This window comes from Hemicordylus capensis, chromosome 1, assembly GCF_027244095.1.
Source record: "Hemicordylus capensis ecotype Gifberg chromosome 1, rHemCap1.1.pri, whole genome shotgun sequence".
Taxonomy (NCBI): Eukaryota; Metazoa; Chordata; class Lepidosauria; order Squamata; family Cordylidae; genus Hemicordylus; species Hemicordylus capensis.
This window is the reverse complement of record NC_069657.1, coordinates 456,768,799-456,788,563: the sequence shown is the minus strand read 5'-3', so window position 1 is coordinate 456,788,563 and position 19,765 is coordinate 456,768,799. Positions and strand designations below refer to the sequence as shown.

Sequence of the window (19,765 nt, the reverse complement as noted above, 5' to 3'; positions counted from 1 at the left end):
TTATTAGGGGCCCGGAGTGCCTTCCTTTATAAGGCCAGGCTGCAGCATCTTGGTCTTGTAGTTTGGAAAAAAGGTGACTATGGGTAAAAATGATCGAGGTGTATAAAATTATGCATGGAGTAGAGAGAGTGGACAGAGAAAAAATATTCTCCCTCTCTCACAACCCTAGAACAATGAAACTGAAGGCCAGGAAGTTTAGGGCTGACAAAAGCACATAATAATCTATGGAAACACTGATATGGGATGTGGTGATGGCCACTGACTTGGATGGCTTTAAAAGGGGCGTAGACAAATTCATGGAGGACAGATCTATCAATAGTTACTAGTCTGAGGGCTATAGGTCAGCCTCAGAGGCAAGATGCCTCTTAATACCAGTTGCCGGGGAACAACAGCAGGAGAGAGGGCATGCCTTCATCTCTTGCCTGTGGGCTCCCCAGTTGCATCTGGTGGGCCACTGTGTGAAACAGGAAGCTGGACTAGATAGGCCTTGGGACTGATCGAGCAGGGCTGTTCTTATGATTTCAGGTTCCTCCTGTTTCCCATACTCTGTACTTTAGCATATAGACACCAGAGACCCTGAGTGTTGCTGTCTTCTAGATTACTTGCTTTAGTGAGTTGAGAATTCTGCAATCTGCACACACCCTTCTCTATTCCTTTTCTTTCTTTGGCACATGTTTTCTTCTCCTGAGTACTTCGTTTTATACTTGGTTCTGGACTTTTATCTCCCTCTCCCTTCAGATTCTGTTTAAAGCCTGACTGATGAGGTTTGTGAAGCTCCTGCCCAGCACCCCAGTCCTTGTGAGATGCACTCTGTTCACTTCCAGGAGTCTTTCATATAGGTCACGTAGGCCATGGTCCAAACATCTGAATCACTCAGTAACATGGTCTTCATAGACAACTCTTTACTTTCAGAGTCCTGGTTCTTTCTTGTACCTCGACCTTTCACCGGGAAGATCAACGAATATATGTCATACTCCCAATTTCTTCATTTTCCCACGCAGTGTTTTATAGACCATTGTGATTGAGATCTTGTTCTCTGTTTATCATTCTGACAAGGTGCAGAAGGCATGCCTGGAACACCTCACAAGCAGAGGAGAATGGGAAAAAAGTTCCAAGCTTTTAAATCAGAGGAGCAGCAGCAGCTGAAAAATTGTAAGTCTGGATGAAAAAGCAGCACCCACCATGGGCATCCACAGGATGTTTTCCAGGGTGGGGCAAAATAGGATTGCATATGAATAGGATTGTACTGTAATTCATATACTATTATTTCAATGTTAGTCGTTAACAAGAGCTAACGAGGTATAGCCAACAAGTTAATTAAAGATATGGACCAGCATCCATACAGCCTAAGAGTACCCAGAATGTTGGGGGGCAATATGCTAAATCATTGTAAACCGCTTAGAGAGCTTCCAGCTATAGAGCGGTATATAAATGTAAGTGCTATTGCTATTGCTAACCAGACTTTAACAATCAACATTTCTATCACAGAAATACATCATCTGTAAGCACGAAGTGTGAGAATAGCTAACCAGCTATTTGTTAAATAGGAGCCAGCATGGTGTAGTGGTTAGAGTGCTGGACTAGGACCAGGGAGACCCGAGTTCAAATCCCCATTCAGCCATGAAACTAGCTGGGTGACTCTGGGCCGGTCACTTCTCTCTCAGACTAACCTACTTCACAGGGTTGTTGTAAAAGAGAAACTCAAGTATGTAGTACACCGCTCTGGGCTCCTTGGAGGAAGAGCGGGATATAAATGTAGTAGTAATAATAATAATAATAATAATAAAATAAATAAATAATAGAACCTGTAGATGTCTGTTCATGCTTGTTCTGATTAACTTTTGTGTGATGAACACACATCATGTGAAGTTCAGACAAAAAGTCATCTATTGTTGTTGATCTCAACAAAGCATTCACCCTTCTCATTGTACTGAATGACCTTTCCAGGTTTTTACTGGCAGTGTCAAAGCAATAAGAATTATTTGCTAAATGGAAGGAAAATATGCCAACCACTAAGGAATTGTAGAAGTTTTCATGTAGACAGCCAAAATCCATTGTTCCCAAAGCAGGTCTTTTCAGGAAACAGGTAGCAAGTTATCAACACAGAGACTCAAAACTCAGCTCTGATCTTTTCCTGTATGCCTGAGCTGCAAGACCTAACTATGCCTTTTGTTAAACACACATTTGAACAAGGGAGCTTAACTTTGCTGCTTTTATTTTGAAGGAAAAACAGCAGTTAAGAGAGATGATAAAATATTAAGCAACAAATAGTAATCTCTTCACCTTTTCCTGGCCTACAGCACGTCAACCAAGACAATACTGAGTTGGATAGACCAATGGTCTTACTCATCAGAAGGCAGCTTCTTCTGTTCCATACTCTTCAGCATTTCATTGACAAAACACCTTCCTGAAAGAAACACAGTTTCCTAGCTTTCAGGTCCATCCAAAAAATCAGCACAGGTCAATCAGGCAGGGGCGCAACTAGGGGGGAGAGGGCCTGTGTTCATCTCTCTCTCAGGCGGCCCCCCAGAGTGAGGGAGACAATGAAGAAAAGAGGGAGGGATGGAGCTGGAGAGCCCTCAGGAGCTGGGGGCCCATGTTCTTTGAACCCTTTCGTTCAATTATAGCTACGCCCCTGCAATCAGGGCTACACAGCCCTGGCCCTTCAGCGGTTGTTGGTCTACATCTCTCATCCTCTCCAGCCACAGTGGCCAATAGTCAGGGATGACTGAAGTTGTTGTTGAACATTTGCAGGAGGGCCAGTGTTGTTGTACTACCTTGGGTTAAATTATTTAAGAGAGGATTCGACAAATCCATAGAGGAAGAGAGAGATCTATCACTGGCTGTTAGTCATGATGTCTAAAATGTGGACCCTCCATTTCAGAGTCAGTATGAATACTAGTTGAATTCAGTATACCACTTGAATACTCAAGAAATTTTTCTTACTAGCTGTGCCGGGTGCAAAGCATCTACACCTCCGCCGGTCCACTTCTCCGCCTCGGGCTCGGCCTGCTTCTTCTCCCCCACCATCGCCCAGCGCTTTTTGCCTGGCTGGCCAGCTGATTGGCCAGCCCGCCACCTCCTCCCACCCACCCGCCAATTCCCAGTGGCCAGGCTGCACCGCTGCCTGTTCCCGCTGGCCGGCCACCCACCCGCATTCCACTTCTTCTCCCCGCCCCCCAGCCGGTGCTTTCTGGCTGGCAGGCCGGCCGGAAAGCCGGCCTGCCACCTCCTCCCACGCGCCTGTCAATTCCCAGTGGCCAGGCCGGTCCACTGCCTCCTCCTGCTCTCGGCGGCTGGGCTAGACCGGCCTGCCGCCGCCTCCTTCTCCCGGTGCCCAACCCTTCCGCTGCCGCCATTGTCTCCCCGTCCCCATCGCTATCCCCCAGGCAGCTGCTCTTGCGAGAGCTGCCACACATGAGATTAGTGACGGGTATGCCTAGGAGAAATAAATATATAGATTCTCTCTGGGACAAGTGGGCAAATAAATGTTCCTCAAAAAGGAGGATCATAAGGATTACCTTGCCAAAGGTTTTATCAAAGAAGGAAAAGCCACCAAATTGCAAACAATATAGGCAAATGCTGTATACCTTCTTAATAATGTACGATAATGTTAAAATGTATGTTTGGTGAGGGAGGGTGCAAATGCTTAATTCTCTGTTTTGTGGTCACTGGCCCTTTGCAAAGAGTGGAATCAGCTGGATATTTTATTCTACTGCAAGCTTATAAAAACAAACAATATGTATGGCCCTGTCCTGACAGGGTTGCACAGCCCTGTTTGAGAGACGCTTCAGTCAGTTCTGGGTTCCCAGCCTGGCTGGGAGGGTGTCTCTCTGCCTTTCAAGGCTGGATAACCAGTGCTGGCAGAAGTGCTTTGTGAATTATTATTCCCTCAGAGGAGGGTTGTATCCGCAAGGATGCTGGGTTGTCTCGACCTCCTGCTCCTAGACAGGGCCAATCAAGAGCTTTGGCTCACAGCAGGAGGGAGGGGCAATCCCCTGAAGCTCCAGTTCTTCGCCCTGTCTCGCTCCAGCAGGGCTGTTTCCTACTTGCTCCTCTGTTTTATTCTCATTGTTTTCTTCCTACTGCCTAAATTCTCCTTTCTGTCTCGGCAACGGTAAAGGGAATTGTAGGGAAAGGAAAAGGGAAATTTGTTAGTTCCTCTGCTGCTGCTCCTGGTGTGCCCTATAATGGCAATGGAGTCCCAGCGCGGCGAGAGAGAGGCGTCTCCCTCTCTCTCTCGGATTCCGTGGTGCACTCTCTATGCCAAGCCGAGTGGGTTGCGGCTTCCATTCCCGCACCCAGTTCTCGGAGCCACAAGGTGAAGAAATGCGAAAAGAATTCGCTTAAGGCCAGCTTGGGGGGCAAGACCTGTGGGATTTTCCAGGAAGGTGGAGGCGATTCTCCTCCAGAGGCTACTGCCCCCATTCTGCAGTGTTAGACGGAGGTTGTGGGGCCGTCGGTAGGTGAACTGACAAGGGGCTGTGTGGGAGAGTTGGGACCCAAGGATTCCTTCTCAGAGCCCCCCACCAAGCGCTTCTGCGCAGCTGCCGCTTCCATTCCTGAGGTGGGCGAAGTTTGTGAGGAGGAGGAGGGGGACATTCCCCCACGTTTTTCGGCTCTGCTGAGGCGCGTGGTGGCCGAGGAGGTCAGTAAACTGCCGTGGCCACCCGCATCCATTGCTGCCCCATCGCCGGTCCCAGCCCAGCCGATTGTGGCGCCGCCATTGCCTCCCACCCTACCGCTTCCCAGGCCACCGTTTCCTGCCCAAATTTTGGCGGCGGTCATTTTGGCGGCTCTGGGCACGCCATGCGCTGTCCTTCGGCCCAGCCCGGCAGAGCGCATCCCGGATGGGGGGCCCCCCTGCCCTGTCCCCTTGCCGGCCGATCGCTCCTCTGTCTGTTGCGCCCCCCAGGAGTTCCCCTTGTCGGGAGTTCCCTGGACCATCGGACGCTTCCGATTCGGACAGAGAGGAAGGGAAGATTTCTGGGGATGAGGAGGAGCCTCCCTCTGCTCAGTATTCTAATTCTCCTGCATAAGGTCAGGAAAACCCTTCGTTTGGGAGGGGTGGTTCCGCCTGCTCCCGAGGGAGCAGAAGGGGATCCCATGGTCCTTCCTTCCTTGCGATCCTAGGAGCTCAATGTTCCCTTGTCCTCAGCTTTTCTTGGATGTGTTTCAGGCTGAGTGGGACTTACCTACTGAGGGCAAAGGCCCTTCACCAGTAGTGAAGCGCATGTACAGTTCTAGCAGTGCGCTCATGAGTAAGCTTAAGGTGCCATTGGTGGATGCAGAGGTGGCCACTCTGGTCACGGGGGCTGTGCTCCCTAAGGAAGGGGAGGATGCCTTAAACTAGAATGTGGAAGATAAAAGGTGCGACGCAGCCCAGCGCAAGTCTCACGAGGCCACCATGCTGTCTATTAGAGCTTCAATGGCTAACTCTATCTTTGCTAGGGCTGCAGTTCTGTGGGTGAAGGAGCTCACCCCTATGGTTCCGCCAGAGCTTACTAACCTTAGGCAAGGCCTCAACAAATTAGGGAAGGTGGTCAAATTCATGGCTGATTCTTCTCTGGATGCTGCCCAAATGTCTGCCAGGGCCCTAGCGTCTGATGTCACTGTTAGGCATAATCTCTGGTTAAAGAATTGGAAAGTTGACCAGAAATTGAGGACTAATCTTGCCAATTCAGCATTTAAGGGTGGCAAGCTATTTGGTGAAGCGCTGGAGCCTGTTTTGATTCAGACAAAGGACAATAAGAAGGCAATGCCTTCTGCTGCTGCATCTCAGCGACAGGACCGACGTGGTTTCTCACTAGCTACGTCTGGCTTCAGGGGGTATAGGCCCTCTTTTTGCTCCTGGCAGTATAGGTCGGATAGACCAAATTGGCCTAGGAACCAGCCCTCCTTTCGGGACACTTCGTTCCGAAAGCCCCAGCAGCCCAACCAACCCCCAAAGTCAGGTTTCAAGCGAAACCAGGCCCAATGACTGTCCTCAGGCTTGCCCCCTTCAGGTTCAAGCTCTCTCTCTGGTGGGGGGCAGGCTGGGGGAGTTTGCACAGGTCTGGGCTCAGACTTGTTCCAACTCTTGGATCCTGCAAACGGTTTTGTCAGGGTACTCTCTGGAGTTTGCGTCGCAGCCTCCGGACTGGTTTCTCCCATTTCCAAGGTCTTGCAAGGTTTCCAAGCACCGCTCGATGATGGAGGCTATCCTTCATCGACAGGCTATTTGTGCGATCGAGCCTGTCCCTTTGGGGGAACAACAGAAAGGGGTATACTCTATCTTGTTTCTAGTCCCCAAAAAGAACGGGGAGTGGAGAGCTATCCTAGACCTCAAGTTCGTGAACAAGTTCCTCTGGAAGAGGGGGTTTCGCATGGAATTGATGGCCCTCCAGCAAGATGTGCTCATTCACGAGCAGGACAGACACTTTCTAAGGTTCGCTTACCAATCCCTACACTTCCAGTATCGGGCTCTTCGGTCTCTCAACTGCGCCTCGGGTGTTTACCAAACTCATGGTGGCACTTGTGGCACACTTGAGGACCAAGGGTGTCCATCTTTATCTTTATCTGGATGATCTGTTGATCAGGTCCTCCTCCCTCCCTCGCAAAGCCAAGCAACGCCAGGCTGCAACGTTTTCTCTCAAGGTATCACTCTCCAGGGGTGAAGGGTGTAGACGCTCTGACATTTCCGTGGCCCCTGGGCCTATCCTATGCTTTTCCGCCATTCGCCATCATTCCACAGACCATTCGAAGGATTTGGCTGTTGAGAGCGGAGGTCATCTTGGTGGCTCCGCACTGGCCTCGCAGGCCCTGGTTTTCAGATCTGGTGGAGTTGTCAGTCGAACCACCGCTTCCTCTGGGGTCTCACAGTCACCTTCTCAGTAAGGGTCCGATTTTTCACCTGGATCCGGAGTGGCTCAATCTCTTCGCTTGGAGATTGAGCGGAGTTCCTTAGCAGCGTGTGGATATCCTAGTTCGGTCTAGGGCACTATCCTGGCTTCCTGGAGGCCTTCCACGGTCAGAGTATATCAGTCGACCTGGAAGACCTTCACGAGCTGGTGTAGTTCCCAAGGAGTCTCACCGACGTCCGCTTCGGTGCTACATGTCTTGGGTTTCCTTCAAAGCGGCCTGGATGAAGGGCTCCGCCCGAATACCTTATGCTGCCAGGTCTTTGCAATTGCTTCGGTATTGCAGTTGAAGGGAGCCTCTTCAGCATCCCCATGTACAGCGCTTCCTCAAAGGGGCTTCTATTCTTAATCCTCCTACAGTACACAGGTTTCTGACCTGGAACCTTAATTTGGTGCTCAGGGCCCTTACTAAAGCCCCGTTTGAGCCCCTGCGGTCTGTTCCATTGCGGTTGTTATCCTTTAAGGTTTTGTTTTTGGTCACTATTACTTCTACCAGGAAGGTTTCGGATCTGCGCGCTTTGTCTGTGAGGAAGGAACTGTGTCTGGTTTACCCGGACTATGTTCTTTTACGTACAGATCCTACCTTCCTTCCCAAAGTGAATTCAGTGTTCCATCGGGCCCAGGAGCTTATGCTACCTTCCTTCTGTCCAAAACCTTCTTCTCCCAAGGAGCGTGAGTGGCACACCTTGGATGTACGCAGGGCGATAAGGATTTACCTGTGGCGCATTAAGCCCTTTTGGGTCTCAAAATCGAACTTTGTTTCATTCCGGGACTGTTCACTAGGAAAGAAGTTCTCGTCTTCCACCTTGTCGCGCTGGATCTGCCAGTGCATCCGGTTAGCGTATGTCGGTTCTGCTACCCTGACTCCAGAGGGAATTACAACGCACTCTACCAGGAGTGCGGCTTCTTCTGCCGCGTTCTCCACCTTGGCCCCCCTAGTCAATATCTGTTGAGCTGCCACATGAGCCTCACTTTCCACTTTCGTGAGGCATTACAAAATTCATGATTGGACCTCGGCAGATGTGGCTTTTGGGAGGAGAGTTTTGCAACAGGTAGTTCCTCCTTGAGGCCGGACCTCACAGCTCCTGCCCAGCATATAAAAAAGGGGCTATGGTAGGTCCCAGCATCCTTGCGGATACAACCCTCCTCTGAGGGAAAATGAATAGTTGGCACTTACCTGAAAGGTCATTTTTCTCAGAGGTATGGGTTGTATCCACCCCCACCCGCTTGTTCATTCGGGCTGTTATTCTGCTGTCCTGAAATCCTGTACCCCAACTGTATCCTATATGTCTGTGGGGTGGTTTCTCTCTGGGAATGGCTGTTCTTTACCTTAGAGAGGGTTTATTAGCTAGTCTGGGAGGCTTGCCTGGAATTTGGATTTCGCCGAGTTTTTTCTCTGTCCTTTGTTATAAGGCGTTTGTATGCTTGCATGTTGCTTGCTTTCTTTTAACCTCATTGTTCTGGAGCATTGTTAGAGCTGGCTATGAACTGGAGCTTCAGGGGATTGCCCCTCCCTCCTGCTGCGAGCCAAAGCTCTTGATTGGCCCTGTCTAGGAACAGGAGGTTGAGACAACCCAGCATCCTTGCGGATACAACCCATACCTCTGAGGAAAATGACCTTTCAGGTAAGTGCCAACGATTAATTAATTATTATTATTATTATTATTTCAATTTCTATACTGCCCTTCCAAAAATGGCTCAGGGAGGTTTACACAGAGAAATAATAAATAAATTATTATGGGGATGCATGGCCCTGTTTCCTCATATGGCCACACCCCTGTGTTGGATGTCAGATTCAGGGGGGCATGGCTAGGGTGGATAGGGTGGCTCCACCAGAATGGCATCTGGGTTCTTTGAACCCATGCATGCAATGGTGGCTCTGCCCCTGTAAGATAGTTCCTTGTCCCCAAATGGTGCACTTTCTACAAAGACACCAGCAACAGCCCATGGAGAGGGATGCAGTGTTGGGGTTGGTTTGGGACAGTTTTAAAAGGTGCCTCTTTGTTCAGTTAGCAGGGGTTTGCACAACAGTTTCTTGTGACAAGCTAAATGGTATACTAATGCAGGTGATGAGAGAAGAAAAAGCCCCTGGCAGCCACTTAGCAACTGTGCAGTGCCAGAGCTCAGGGTATTTCACACTCCAAAGAATTTATGTTTCTGCTTGCATGTTTGTACTTGCAAACATTAAGGTAGGAGGTGGGGAGAAGGATCATGTGCAAGGTGGCAACTGGGTACCCAGATTCCATCCCCCCAGCATTTTACTGAGGTTGGAGGAAAAGTTGCTCTACTCCATTGCTGCCTCACATACGATGTGTCTCCAACCTCCTGCCTCAATGTTTGCAAGAACACAACCAAAAATTGGAAACTCGCCCAGCTCTCCTGCCCAGGCCGGGCACTTCTCCTGCTCCGTTACAGATCACGCGAACAAGCCTTCTGTGTCCAAAGTCCAGATCTGCAAATAATTCAGGTTGTTTTGGCAAGGACTAGAAGTAATCCAGAGATGAGCATTGATAGGGAGCATAGGCAGAGGTGCACCTAGGTAATTTTGGAGCCTGGACCTAAAGGCTTTTGGAGGGCCCCCCCCCCCACCGCTGCAAGTTTTTAACACACAAGTTCTTGAGGGCACAAGCCACACCACCCAGGACAAACTAAAGAGGATTTGGGGGCCCCCAGGGGCTGTGGAGGCCTGTGGAGGACTTTGGCCCTAAGGTCCAGGGGTAAGAGCGCCTCTGAGGATAGGCAAAGACCAATTAGTAGCATCATGGAGAGGGGGCAAGGAGCTGGCTGAGCACCTCAGGTCCTCCACCTGGCCACTGAAACCCTTGCCAGTGCTCCCCTTTCTGAAATCTCACCAGATACTTCTCACATCTCAGACTTTCCCCCATAACCACTTGCATGAAAATGTTGGAACTCATCACCTGGGATACCCAGAGCAACTACTGACCTGAGCCATAGTGATCAAAAGCAGGCTTCAGCTAGCAGTCTCTGACTCGCGGTGTAATGCAGATTTTCTTCATGTTCTTCAGATGAATGGGTGGAATCCCAGGCAAGGGAGATTCTCAATTCGACACATGAGAAATTGGTCAAAGTTTTGCCCCCGGGAAGTAACTATCTCAGGTGAGTCTCCTACTCAATTTCTCTTCAGATCTTGTATATACTGTATTTAATCACCAAGGATGATGACAGATGAGTAACCCAGATTCGTAGGGAAAGTGACTGATATTCTGTGCGGAGAGAGGTATGCACTAACAGACCTGCCTGCATTGCTATGGGGATCTAAAATGCACCCACGCTGCTGCAGAGATGGTTCTGTTCTGCTTCTACTAACTCCTGCATAATTGCAGGCTCTTAAGATAACTTCAGTTGAACGTAATGGAAATATCTTCAGAACCTCCAATCATATAGGAGGTCGTAGGAGCAGAACAGACCTGCCTCTGCAGTAGTGAGGGTGTGTTTTAAATCCCTGCAGCAGCGTAGGCATATCAGTTATTGTGACCCTATCTCTGCATGGTATGTCAGCCAATATCATGAAAGCTGAAACTCAGAAGACGTTGAGGCTGGCAAGGGATGCTAAGATAGGGGTGTGAACTGTCCCAGCCTGGCTCAGTTCTGGCTGAACCAGGTCTGGTCCGGTTTGGCCATGGAGCTGGGCCGAACTGGTCCACAGGCCTGTCCAGGGGATATACTTGTAAAGGGGAATCTGGTCCATGCACAGAGGCCCAAATCAGGCTGCAGCTGGCCTGGGCTGCTCTTCAGGAGACTGGTGGGGGGTTTGGAGGAAAGGTATCCTTCCCCTCAACCTTAGTTTAGGGAATGCCCCTTTACTTGTAAAGTGGAATTCTTGCCGGATTCACCTTTACAAGTATATCCCCCGAAACTGTTCGAACCGGATCTATTAGAACCGGGGCCAGTCCAGTCTGAACCCGGACTGGCTTGCACATCCCTATGCTAAGACCAACAAGAATAATTTTTCCATTTGTGCTTGAAGTAATAGGGAAAGGAAGAAAACAGTAAACTCATTGCTTGAACTACGGTGAAAAGTTAATGGGTGACAAAGAGAAGATGGAACTCTTCAGTTCCTATTTTGCCCCCGTCTTCTCCCAAAAGGGGAGCTGTGTGCAACCTCACAAAAGTACTGTGAATGGTGAGGGGTCAGGATTGAAGTTCAAGATTAATAAAGAGCTGGCCAAGAAACACACATCTACCTTAAATGAATTCACATCTTCAGGACTATCTTCAGGACTAGCTGAATTAGGTTGCAAAATCTATTTGACCAGAGGTGACAGCAGGGCAAGAGGGGTCTGTGTGTACACAAAGGGCAATAAAGCTTCTCTGAGCTGGTTAGGGTTCAGTTCTCTGAAGAACTAAAAAAAAAAAACAAACCCAAAACCCCTCCAGTCTCAGTTTCTCCAAACAATGGAAACAAGAACTCTCCCTTAGCCCATGGCTGAGGCCTCTGAAGTGTTGGGACTGCTGAACTTGACAGATTGCATCTTAGATCCTCTTATTGCTGTTCACCTAAATTTCTTCCACAGTGAGCGTCTGTATACTCTGAAGAAGAAGACATCTTTGGACCCCATTTGCATTGGGTTTCTTGGAAGTACAGGGGCAGGGAAGAGTTCTCTGCTCAATGCCTTGATAGGGAAGAAGCTGTTCCTGCCAGTTTCTGGGAGCAAGACGTGCACTGCTTGTGTCGTGCAGGTGAAGAGAAGCAAGAGTAACTTTTGTGAAGCTACGATTCACCTTCTCTCAGATCAGGTGAGTGGAATTTCTCCCCATGGGGCAGAGGACTCCTCAGTGCTTCCCTCTGTACTGGAGTAACTCCAGCAGAAATACTGGAAAGAGAATTGGGATTTGACATGTGGGGCACACATTTCTTAATGGACACCCTCATACTTTTTGAACATAGAAATCAGTCTTATACTGAATCAGACTATTGGTCTATCTAGCTCAGTATTGTTTAGCTGTCTGGTGGTAGCTCTCCAAAGTTTCAGACAGAAAAAGGTCTTTCCCAGCTTTACCTGGAGATGTTGCTAGCCATCTATTTCTTAGATGATGAACCCATATCTTCTTGCACAAAGAATACTCCTCTGTTGGGGGGGGGGGCTCTTAGTAGTGGGCAATCCAGTCATTAGGGGAACAGAGAGATGGATTTGTGACCCACGTATAGACCATGCAGTGAATTATCTGCCTGATGTGAATGTTGTGGATCCACAGTGTTTGTGAAAGTCATACTATTTGGCAGTGCTTGGGGAGGGGTCAGCAGTCATGGAGCATGTTGGCACTAACAATGTTGGGAAAATGTAGTCAGGAGGTCCTGGAAGCAAAATTTAGGCTGCTAGGTAGCATATTGCTAGGTAGCATAGAAGTCCATTCTGAGAAATGCTACCTATTCCACATGTAGGGCCAGCAAGACAGGCAGAGCTTAGGGGTCTCAATTCATGTATGAGACAGTGGTGCCAGGATGGAGGTTGGGGGGCGGTTGGGAATGCTTGGGGACAAGCCAAGCCTGTACAAAAGGGATGGGCTCCACTTGAACTAAGATGGAACCAGAACCATTTAAAATCAGAAAGGTCACATAGACATCTTTTAAAATGATGTCTGGGGGAAGCCAATAGGAGCTGGGCAGCTTCCTGTCAATGACGTCAAAGAGACTGTAAGAGATGAATACGTTTATTAATTAGTCATCTGATCATTTAAAAAACCCATTAAAATAGCAATATCATAAAAATGAAAAAGATTAACACAAAATTTTAACAGTAAAAACTGTAATTTTAAACATTAATTTTAAATGAAAATATTTTACCCATAAACATATCAAATTTAAATTAAAAATTAATAATAAGAAAAAACATTCCCATTTAATATCGTTCTCAGCATTCAGAATTTCCATGAAAATTAAGTTCAATGGACCTCACATATTTTTCTCTTAAACTTGAGTCCTTAATAATAACAAAAATGGTCAACTTTTCTCTGACATGTTGATTTGATCTGTGCAGTAGGGAAATCAAATTTCCTGTTACACTACAATATTTCATTTTCTTCAAATAAGTTGCTAAATATTGCTCTTTAATGCAAGTTTGCATTGCCAGATGTTCCAGAACTGCAACACCACTTAATCTGTCTTCCAGTGGTATACCCCAGATTCAGCCCAACTTAATTACTGAGTCCATCTGTTCAAAGCAAAGTCTGGTGTAAGTCTTGCAATGTTCCCTTTTCATATGGAAAAAATAATTTTCAATTTGATGATGAACTTTTGACCCTGGCAACCATCACACAACTCTTGAAGAAGTCAGGGCATCGATGTCAGATTGTGCTCCCATATCTAACATGCTTTGTTTGAAAGCTTCCTTGAGGCACTCCCAAGGCTACTCAGAGAGCCTGTACTGAAAATCCATAATGCAGTAGTAGATTTTTGAATTTTGAAACGAAATGTTTTTTAGGATAGGTATGCAAGATCTAGATAGCCTGGGGTTATTTAGTTTAGAAAAAATACGACTGCAGGGAGACATGATAGAGGTCTATAAAATCATGCATGGTGTGGAGAAAGTGGAGGGAGAGAAATTCTTCTCCCTCTCACAAGAACCAGGGGCCATCCCATGAAACTGATTGCCGGGAAATTTAGGACCAGCAAATAGAAGTATTTTTTCTCACAGTGCATAATCAACTTGTGGAATTCTCTGCCACAAGATGTGGTGACAGCCAACCACCTGGATGGCTTTAAGAAGGGTTTGGATAACTTCATGGAGGAGAGGTCTATCATTGGCTACTAGTTGAAAGGCTAAAGGCCACCTCCAGCTTCCAAGGCAGGATGCCTCTGAATACCAGTTGCAGGGGAGTAACAGCAGCAGGAGAGAGGGCCTGCCCTCAACTCCTGCCTGTGGCTTCCAGCGGCATCTAGTGGGCCACTGTGTGAAACAGGATGCTGGCCTAGATGGGCTTCCTTGGGCCTGATCCAGGAGGGCTGTTCTTATGTTCTTATGAAACTAAATGTTTTTTAGGATAAGTATGCTCTGTTCCTCTAGGCAAGATCTAGATAGCCTCTCCTGATCCATTTGGATTACTTTAGCCCAAGAGTTAAACAGTCTAATATGTGTTACAGTTAAAATAACTTGGATGCCCAACTCAGCTCTAATACAATATGCTGGGGGTGGATTTTAATACTTCCAAAATGGTATGCCAAAAGCATGACTGAACTTTTTCTATTGGCAAGACATTAGCAAAACCCCATATTTCAACACTGTGATCACCTTTGCTTTAAAAGCCTTTAGCACTGGACTTATGGATCCTGGGTATCTGCAGTTCAAGAGCCTATTTAGAGCTTATAAGCCAGCGAATGATAAACCAAGACTCCTGACGCAGAGAAAACTACACCCTGGTAACAGTAAGATTTTACCTGTTCTATTTCCCAAAGAGTCAACACCAACTTGACAGCAATCAATCAATCAATCAATCAATCAATCAATCTCTTTATAATCTAGGTACCGCTTATGTGGAGTCCTCTCGTTGCCAAAACCCACTACTTTAGATTGATCCCTATTAATTACTAGCCTGTTTTTTCCTTAGAGGACATCAAACCTTCTGAGCAATCTTCTCAATCCCACTTGGGTGGTTGAAATCAGGGGTGGAGCTACCAGTGCTTCAAGGTGTCCTTGGAACATGGGCCACCTTAGGGTCTGGAGGACCATGCACCGTGTGCGGCACAGTGAAGGATTTTCCTCAGAGGCCGGACACTCTAGGTGCCTGGCTCTGTGTCTGCTCAGGCCCCTTCCAGCCTGAGCATACTCACGACCCCAGACCTGGGTAAAAGCCTGGCGAAAATTCCCGGGCTCCCCAGGGAGTCAGCCTCGATCTTGGCACTTCACATGAGGAGCCCTGCCCAGGTGGGGCTGCCCAAGCCTAGGGAGGGCTGCTTGTGTGCACAACCTCATTACCTGCATAAAGGAGAATGTTTACTGACCTTTCTAAAATCTTAGGATGTGGAAATTTTGAGCACTCAAAGCTAAAACTATATCATGAACATAAAACTTAACAATAAAGTTAGAACATATCTTTGTTGGACACCTTTACTTGTAGAATTTCTTCTGTCAAACGTCCACGTGTTCATGTTCAAACCCTCAAAAAGGTTTCTGTATATAATCCTTAATCAAAAATAAAAGCCTCAAGTCTTCATTTGAGTTTGTACCACAAACAATAAGGTTGTTCACACAACCAAAACTCACCTGTCCTGGGGAGGGCTTGGGGGAAGGCAAAAGCCTTCCTGTCTTCCCCACATGACTGGGGCACGATTGCTCTGGGAGCAGCAAGCGGCAAGGAGAAAGCAGGTTTCTGCCTCCCACATCCCACAATGCACCACATGAGGACCCTGGTACGTTGGAGGATTTCCCCCGCAGCTGCATGTTCGTGCCATCCAGCTCTATGGATGTTCAGGATGCAGAGTGGGGTAGAAGGTTGCACTCATGCCCTTTTACCTAGGGTTGCCAAGATTCTGTTGCCTGAATAAGGGACACAAATCAGGTGTGTGTGTGTGGGGAACAACACCAGCCCAGCGGGGTCTCGTGGTGGCGGAGGAGGGGGTGGCAACGGTGGCAGAACTCTCACCGCACTAGAACTTCCACTTGCTTTTAAAAAATGAAATGAAAATTTTAAAGTCCCTCCCCTTCCTTTACTTTAGCCAATGCCACCGCCCCCCCCCCGCAGTACAGACCACACCTTAATTTTTCTCAAGTATTAGTCAGTGTTAGTCAGTGTTGCTGTTTGTCAGTGTTGTCAGTTTGTCAGTGTTTGTCAGTGTTGCTGTTTGCACACAACAACAGGCTGGTGCTGGCAGCAAAGGGGATCCTGGCAAAGTGTGAGGTAAGCAGTAGGGGGAGCTTGGAATAGGGTTGTGGGGGTTGGTTGGAGGAAGCAGAAACTCATGTTATGGGGGAACTAAGGGGGTGGCAAAGAGCTGTGCATTTGTAGGGTACAGAGGAGAGCAGTTGTGGGGCTGATCGAGAGTTCGGGGTTGCATAGATAAGCCTACGACGAGACTTCAGAGGGTTGGTGGGAAAAATAAGGAGGGGAAATGGGGGTGGGATCTATGGGTTAAGTTGTGGGGCAAAGCAGCATATTGCGGGCTGTATCCTTTAGGGGTGCAGTGGAAGCCAAAGGGTTGTAAGGTCAGACAGTGGGAAGATGGGCATGTCAGAGCAGAAAGGGAGGGTTAAGCAGTTGGGTGAAGGAAGGGCTGTGGGGTGGTGGTAAAATTTGGGGGAAAGAGCAGGTCTGTGGGGTGGAGGTTTGATTCTAAGGGGTACAAATATATAGGGGGAATGGAGCCTGGCTTGGGGAGCTGATTGGGGGGCAATACTTATGGAGTTGGCTATGGAAAAGTAGGATCAATTATGCAGACATTGACTATATCCTTTTAAATGTTTAAAAAACTGGGCAGCAAGTGGATGAATTGGGGAGCCTTAGCAGTAAGGAATGAGGAGATCTATGGGGCAGGGGAGAGGAGCACTGGGAGCTGCGGGGCACATTAGTAGGGGGCAGGTGAGTGTACCTATGAGGCTGGGAGGCAGAGGAGGGTAACGGAGAAAGTGGTGGCAGGAGATGGAGGTCTTAGCAAGGGGGCAGTGGTTTGTGTGGTGGAAAGTAGGGCGCCGAAGAGGTATGCAGAAAATGCAGGCATCAAGATGTGGGGAGGAGAGGGTTTTAAATATGTCCTGGGGAACTGAGTTATGGGGTCAACTGAGGACAGGGGAAGAGGTCTGTGGGGCTGGGGGCATCTCTTTGCCATGGGATATGGTGATGACCACCAGCTTGGATGGCTTTAAAAGGGGCTTAGACAGATTCATGGTGGACAGGTCTATCAGTGGCTACTAGTCTGGTGGCTGTGGGCCACTTCCAGCCTCAGAGGCATGATGCCTCTCAATGCCAGTTGCAGGGGAGCAACAGCAGCAAGAGAGAGGGCATGCTCTTTCCTCTTTCCTGTGGGCTCTCGTTTAATGAAATGAGACACTGCAATCATATGGGGATATATGGGGATACTGACATTTTGGAAATGAATAATCAGATGTAATTTTCTCAACTGGACACACTGTGATTAATGAGATTTCATTGATTATCTTCCATGAATTTTGTTGTGATATATGGATATATCTTATTGACTTTGAGTAATCACATTCACTGGAGTCAAGATGACTTTAAAAAAATAAAATAGTATTGTATTAAAACATTAGTATACAACACTTGGATTCTTTGTTGGTATTGTGATAGATTGCCGAATCCAAATAAGGGTCTGCGTTTCCTTCTATAGCAAACTCCCAACAGGAGGGGAGGGTTTTATGCAGCAGAAGATGCCTTCATAGAGATCAGCTCATTAAGAGCGCCTGGAGACTGATGCTTAAGGTCCAAAAGGTTTATTAGGGAAATTGCATGCGAGGACAGAAGAGGCTGTGTGCTTCCTCCAGCTTCCTCATGGTGTCAGGCAGTGAGAGGGAAAACAAGTAGGAAGGAAGTAGCCTGAGAATATGAGGCTCTTCTCACGATTAGTGAGAAGAGCCTGGATGGGGTTTGCAAGGAGAAAGCAAAGCTCATCCTAAGCCCGCTTTCCTTTCAGACAAGCAGGAAGTCCTGCTTGGGCGGCGGCAGTGGCCACCCACATGACTGCTGGCTCCGTTACGGAGCTGGCAGGGGCTGGGAGAATCGGGGGCCGCGCAGCCCCCAGAAGCTTCAGTATGCCCTGTGCGAGTGCGCAGGGCATACTGGAGAGACCCCCGAGCCTCCTGGTCGGGGGTCTCCTCATGAGTAGCCGCAGTGCAGAGTTGGGTTGCGGCCACTCACAATTTTGAAAACTGGGTGTGCAGAGCGCTTGCTCCGCAAACCTGGTTTAAGGGGCGGGCTACAGAAGCGGGCTAGCCACTTGTAAGCCACCGGGCTTGCCTGCAAGCCCGGTGGTTTACACGAGCAGCAAAAATCGGGCTAGGCTCTCCTAGGCTGATGTTTGCTGCTCGTGAGAATAGCCTCTATGAGTCTAGTTGTCAGGGACTTTTACACACAACAGGCTTTACCGCAAGTTTGCTGGGAAGCTTTACAGAGAACTCAGAGTTGTCCCCCCAAACCAACACAAATAGTGGATTTTGTTACCCCAGATATAAACCGGACTAACACAGTGAAAAACCCCAATTGTGTGTGAACTTCTCCCCGATAACTCATAGGGACTTCGGGATAAATCTGGCTGGTAGGACTACCATCTTGCTGGGCACCCCTCAGGGTGAGAGTCTGGGGGTCTTGCCTAGCTGCCCCTTCTCCTTTGGCCCCCTCCTGATTCCCTCTGCCTCCTCTACCCCTGGACTGGCTGAAGTGTCATGGTGCCTTGCAGGACCGAGGCCAAGCCCAAGGTGACGTGGCAGTTTTCCCTCCCTCCTATCCCAACTAATTTCTGAACCAACTCATGTTGCCAGCCACGTGCTCGATCTGGTCTTCTGTTCAGATCGGGGGGGTATTCTGTGGGTGGGGGATCTGGTGGTTTCCTCATTGTCATGGACAGACTACTACCTGGTTAAGGTTGGTATCACAGCCACGATCCACTCCTGCAGGGGTGATGGACCAGTTAGGATGGTCCACCCAAAAAGGCTGCTGGACCAGTAGGATTTCAAAAGGCCTTGGATGGTTTCGAAGTTGGTGCTGCAGGTGATTCTGTCAATGCCCTGGTGGGAACCTGGAATAAGGAACTTGCCAGCACAGTAGACACGATTGCTCCTAAGTGTCCCTCCAGACCCGCTTCAAAATCGGCTCCCTGGTATACTGAGGAGTTGCGAGGCTTGAAGCAGCTGGGTAGGCGACTGGAGTGCAGGTGGAGGAGAACTCAGCTCGTATTTGATAAGATGCAGCATGTGACCCACTTGAGGGCTTATACGGAGGTGGTGCATATGGCAAAAAAGAAGTTCTGATCGGCTCTCATTGCTTCCACGGGTTCACATTTGATGAAGTTATCCTGGGTAGTGAGGAGTCTAATTTCTACTCCTTCTGTTTCTAATCAACTCCCGGAGGTGCTCTGTTCTGATGCCCTCAGTGGGTTCTTTGCAGATAAAATTTATTTATTTTATTTTATTTATTTATTTTTGCATTTTTATACTGCCTTTCGTTAAAAGATAACCCCAAGGCGGTTTACAAAAGTTAAAAACATACAATAAAAACACAATAAAAACAACATGCTAAGAGTATAAAAACATATAAAAACAAGCATAAAACAATACAACAAATAAAAACACCCAGAAGCAGCAGTAAAAACGACTATGTAAAAGCCTGGGTAAAAAGCCAAGTCTTTACAAGCTTTCTAAAAGCCGTGATGGAGTCCGAGGAACGAATGGCCACTGGGAGAGCATTCCAGAGTCTGGGGGCAGCAACAGAGAAGGCCCTGTCCCGAGTGCACGACAGCCGGGCCTCTCTCATCGTCGGCACCCGGAGCAGGGCCCCCTCAGATGTCCTCGTCAAGCGGGCAGCAACCCTTGGGAGCAGGCGGTCCCTCAAATACCCCGGGCCCAAACCGTTTAGGGCTTTAAAGGTCAAAACCAGCACCTTGAATTGGACCCGGAAACGAACCGGTAGCCAGTGCAGCTCTTTCAAAATGGGGGTGATATGTTCCCAACGGGAAGCTCTGGATAAAACCCTCGCTGCTGCGTTTTGCACTAGCTGCAGTTTCCGGATATTCTTCAAGGGCAGCCCCACGTAGAGCGCGTTACAGTAATCCAGCCGTGACGTGACTAAGGCGTGGGTAACCGTGGCCAGATCTGCCTTCTCGAGAAAGGGACGCAGCTGGCGCACCAGCCGAAGCCGTGCAAAGGCACCCCTGGCCACCGCCTCCACCTGAGCTTCCAAAA

At 48.4% G+C, this 19,765-nt stretch overlaps 1 protein-coding gene across 4 annotated transcripts in view; it reads left to right on the top strand.

Moving 5' to 3' along the window:
• The window catches only part of LOC128324917 (nuclear GTPase SLIP-GC-like), a 130,850-nt gene that overhangs the window by 33,422 nt on the left and 77,663 nt on the right, over positions 1-19,765 (top strand). For 3 of the 4 annotated variants that reach the window (XM_053250113.1, XM_053250131.1, XM_053250103.1), the window contains exons 5-7: positions 1,057-1,152; positions 9,926-10,016; positions 11,435-11,657. In XM_053250113.1, coding sequence (XP_053106088.1) covers positions 1,057-1,152; positions 9,926-10,016; positions 11,435-11,657 — 410 coding nt within the window. The remainder of the gene's footprint in view (positions 1-1,056; positions 1,153-9,925; positions 10,017-11,434; positions 11,658-19,765) is intronic. The other variant, XM_053250121.1, reaches the window with a different exon arrangement.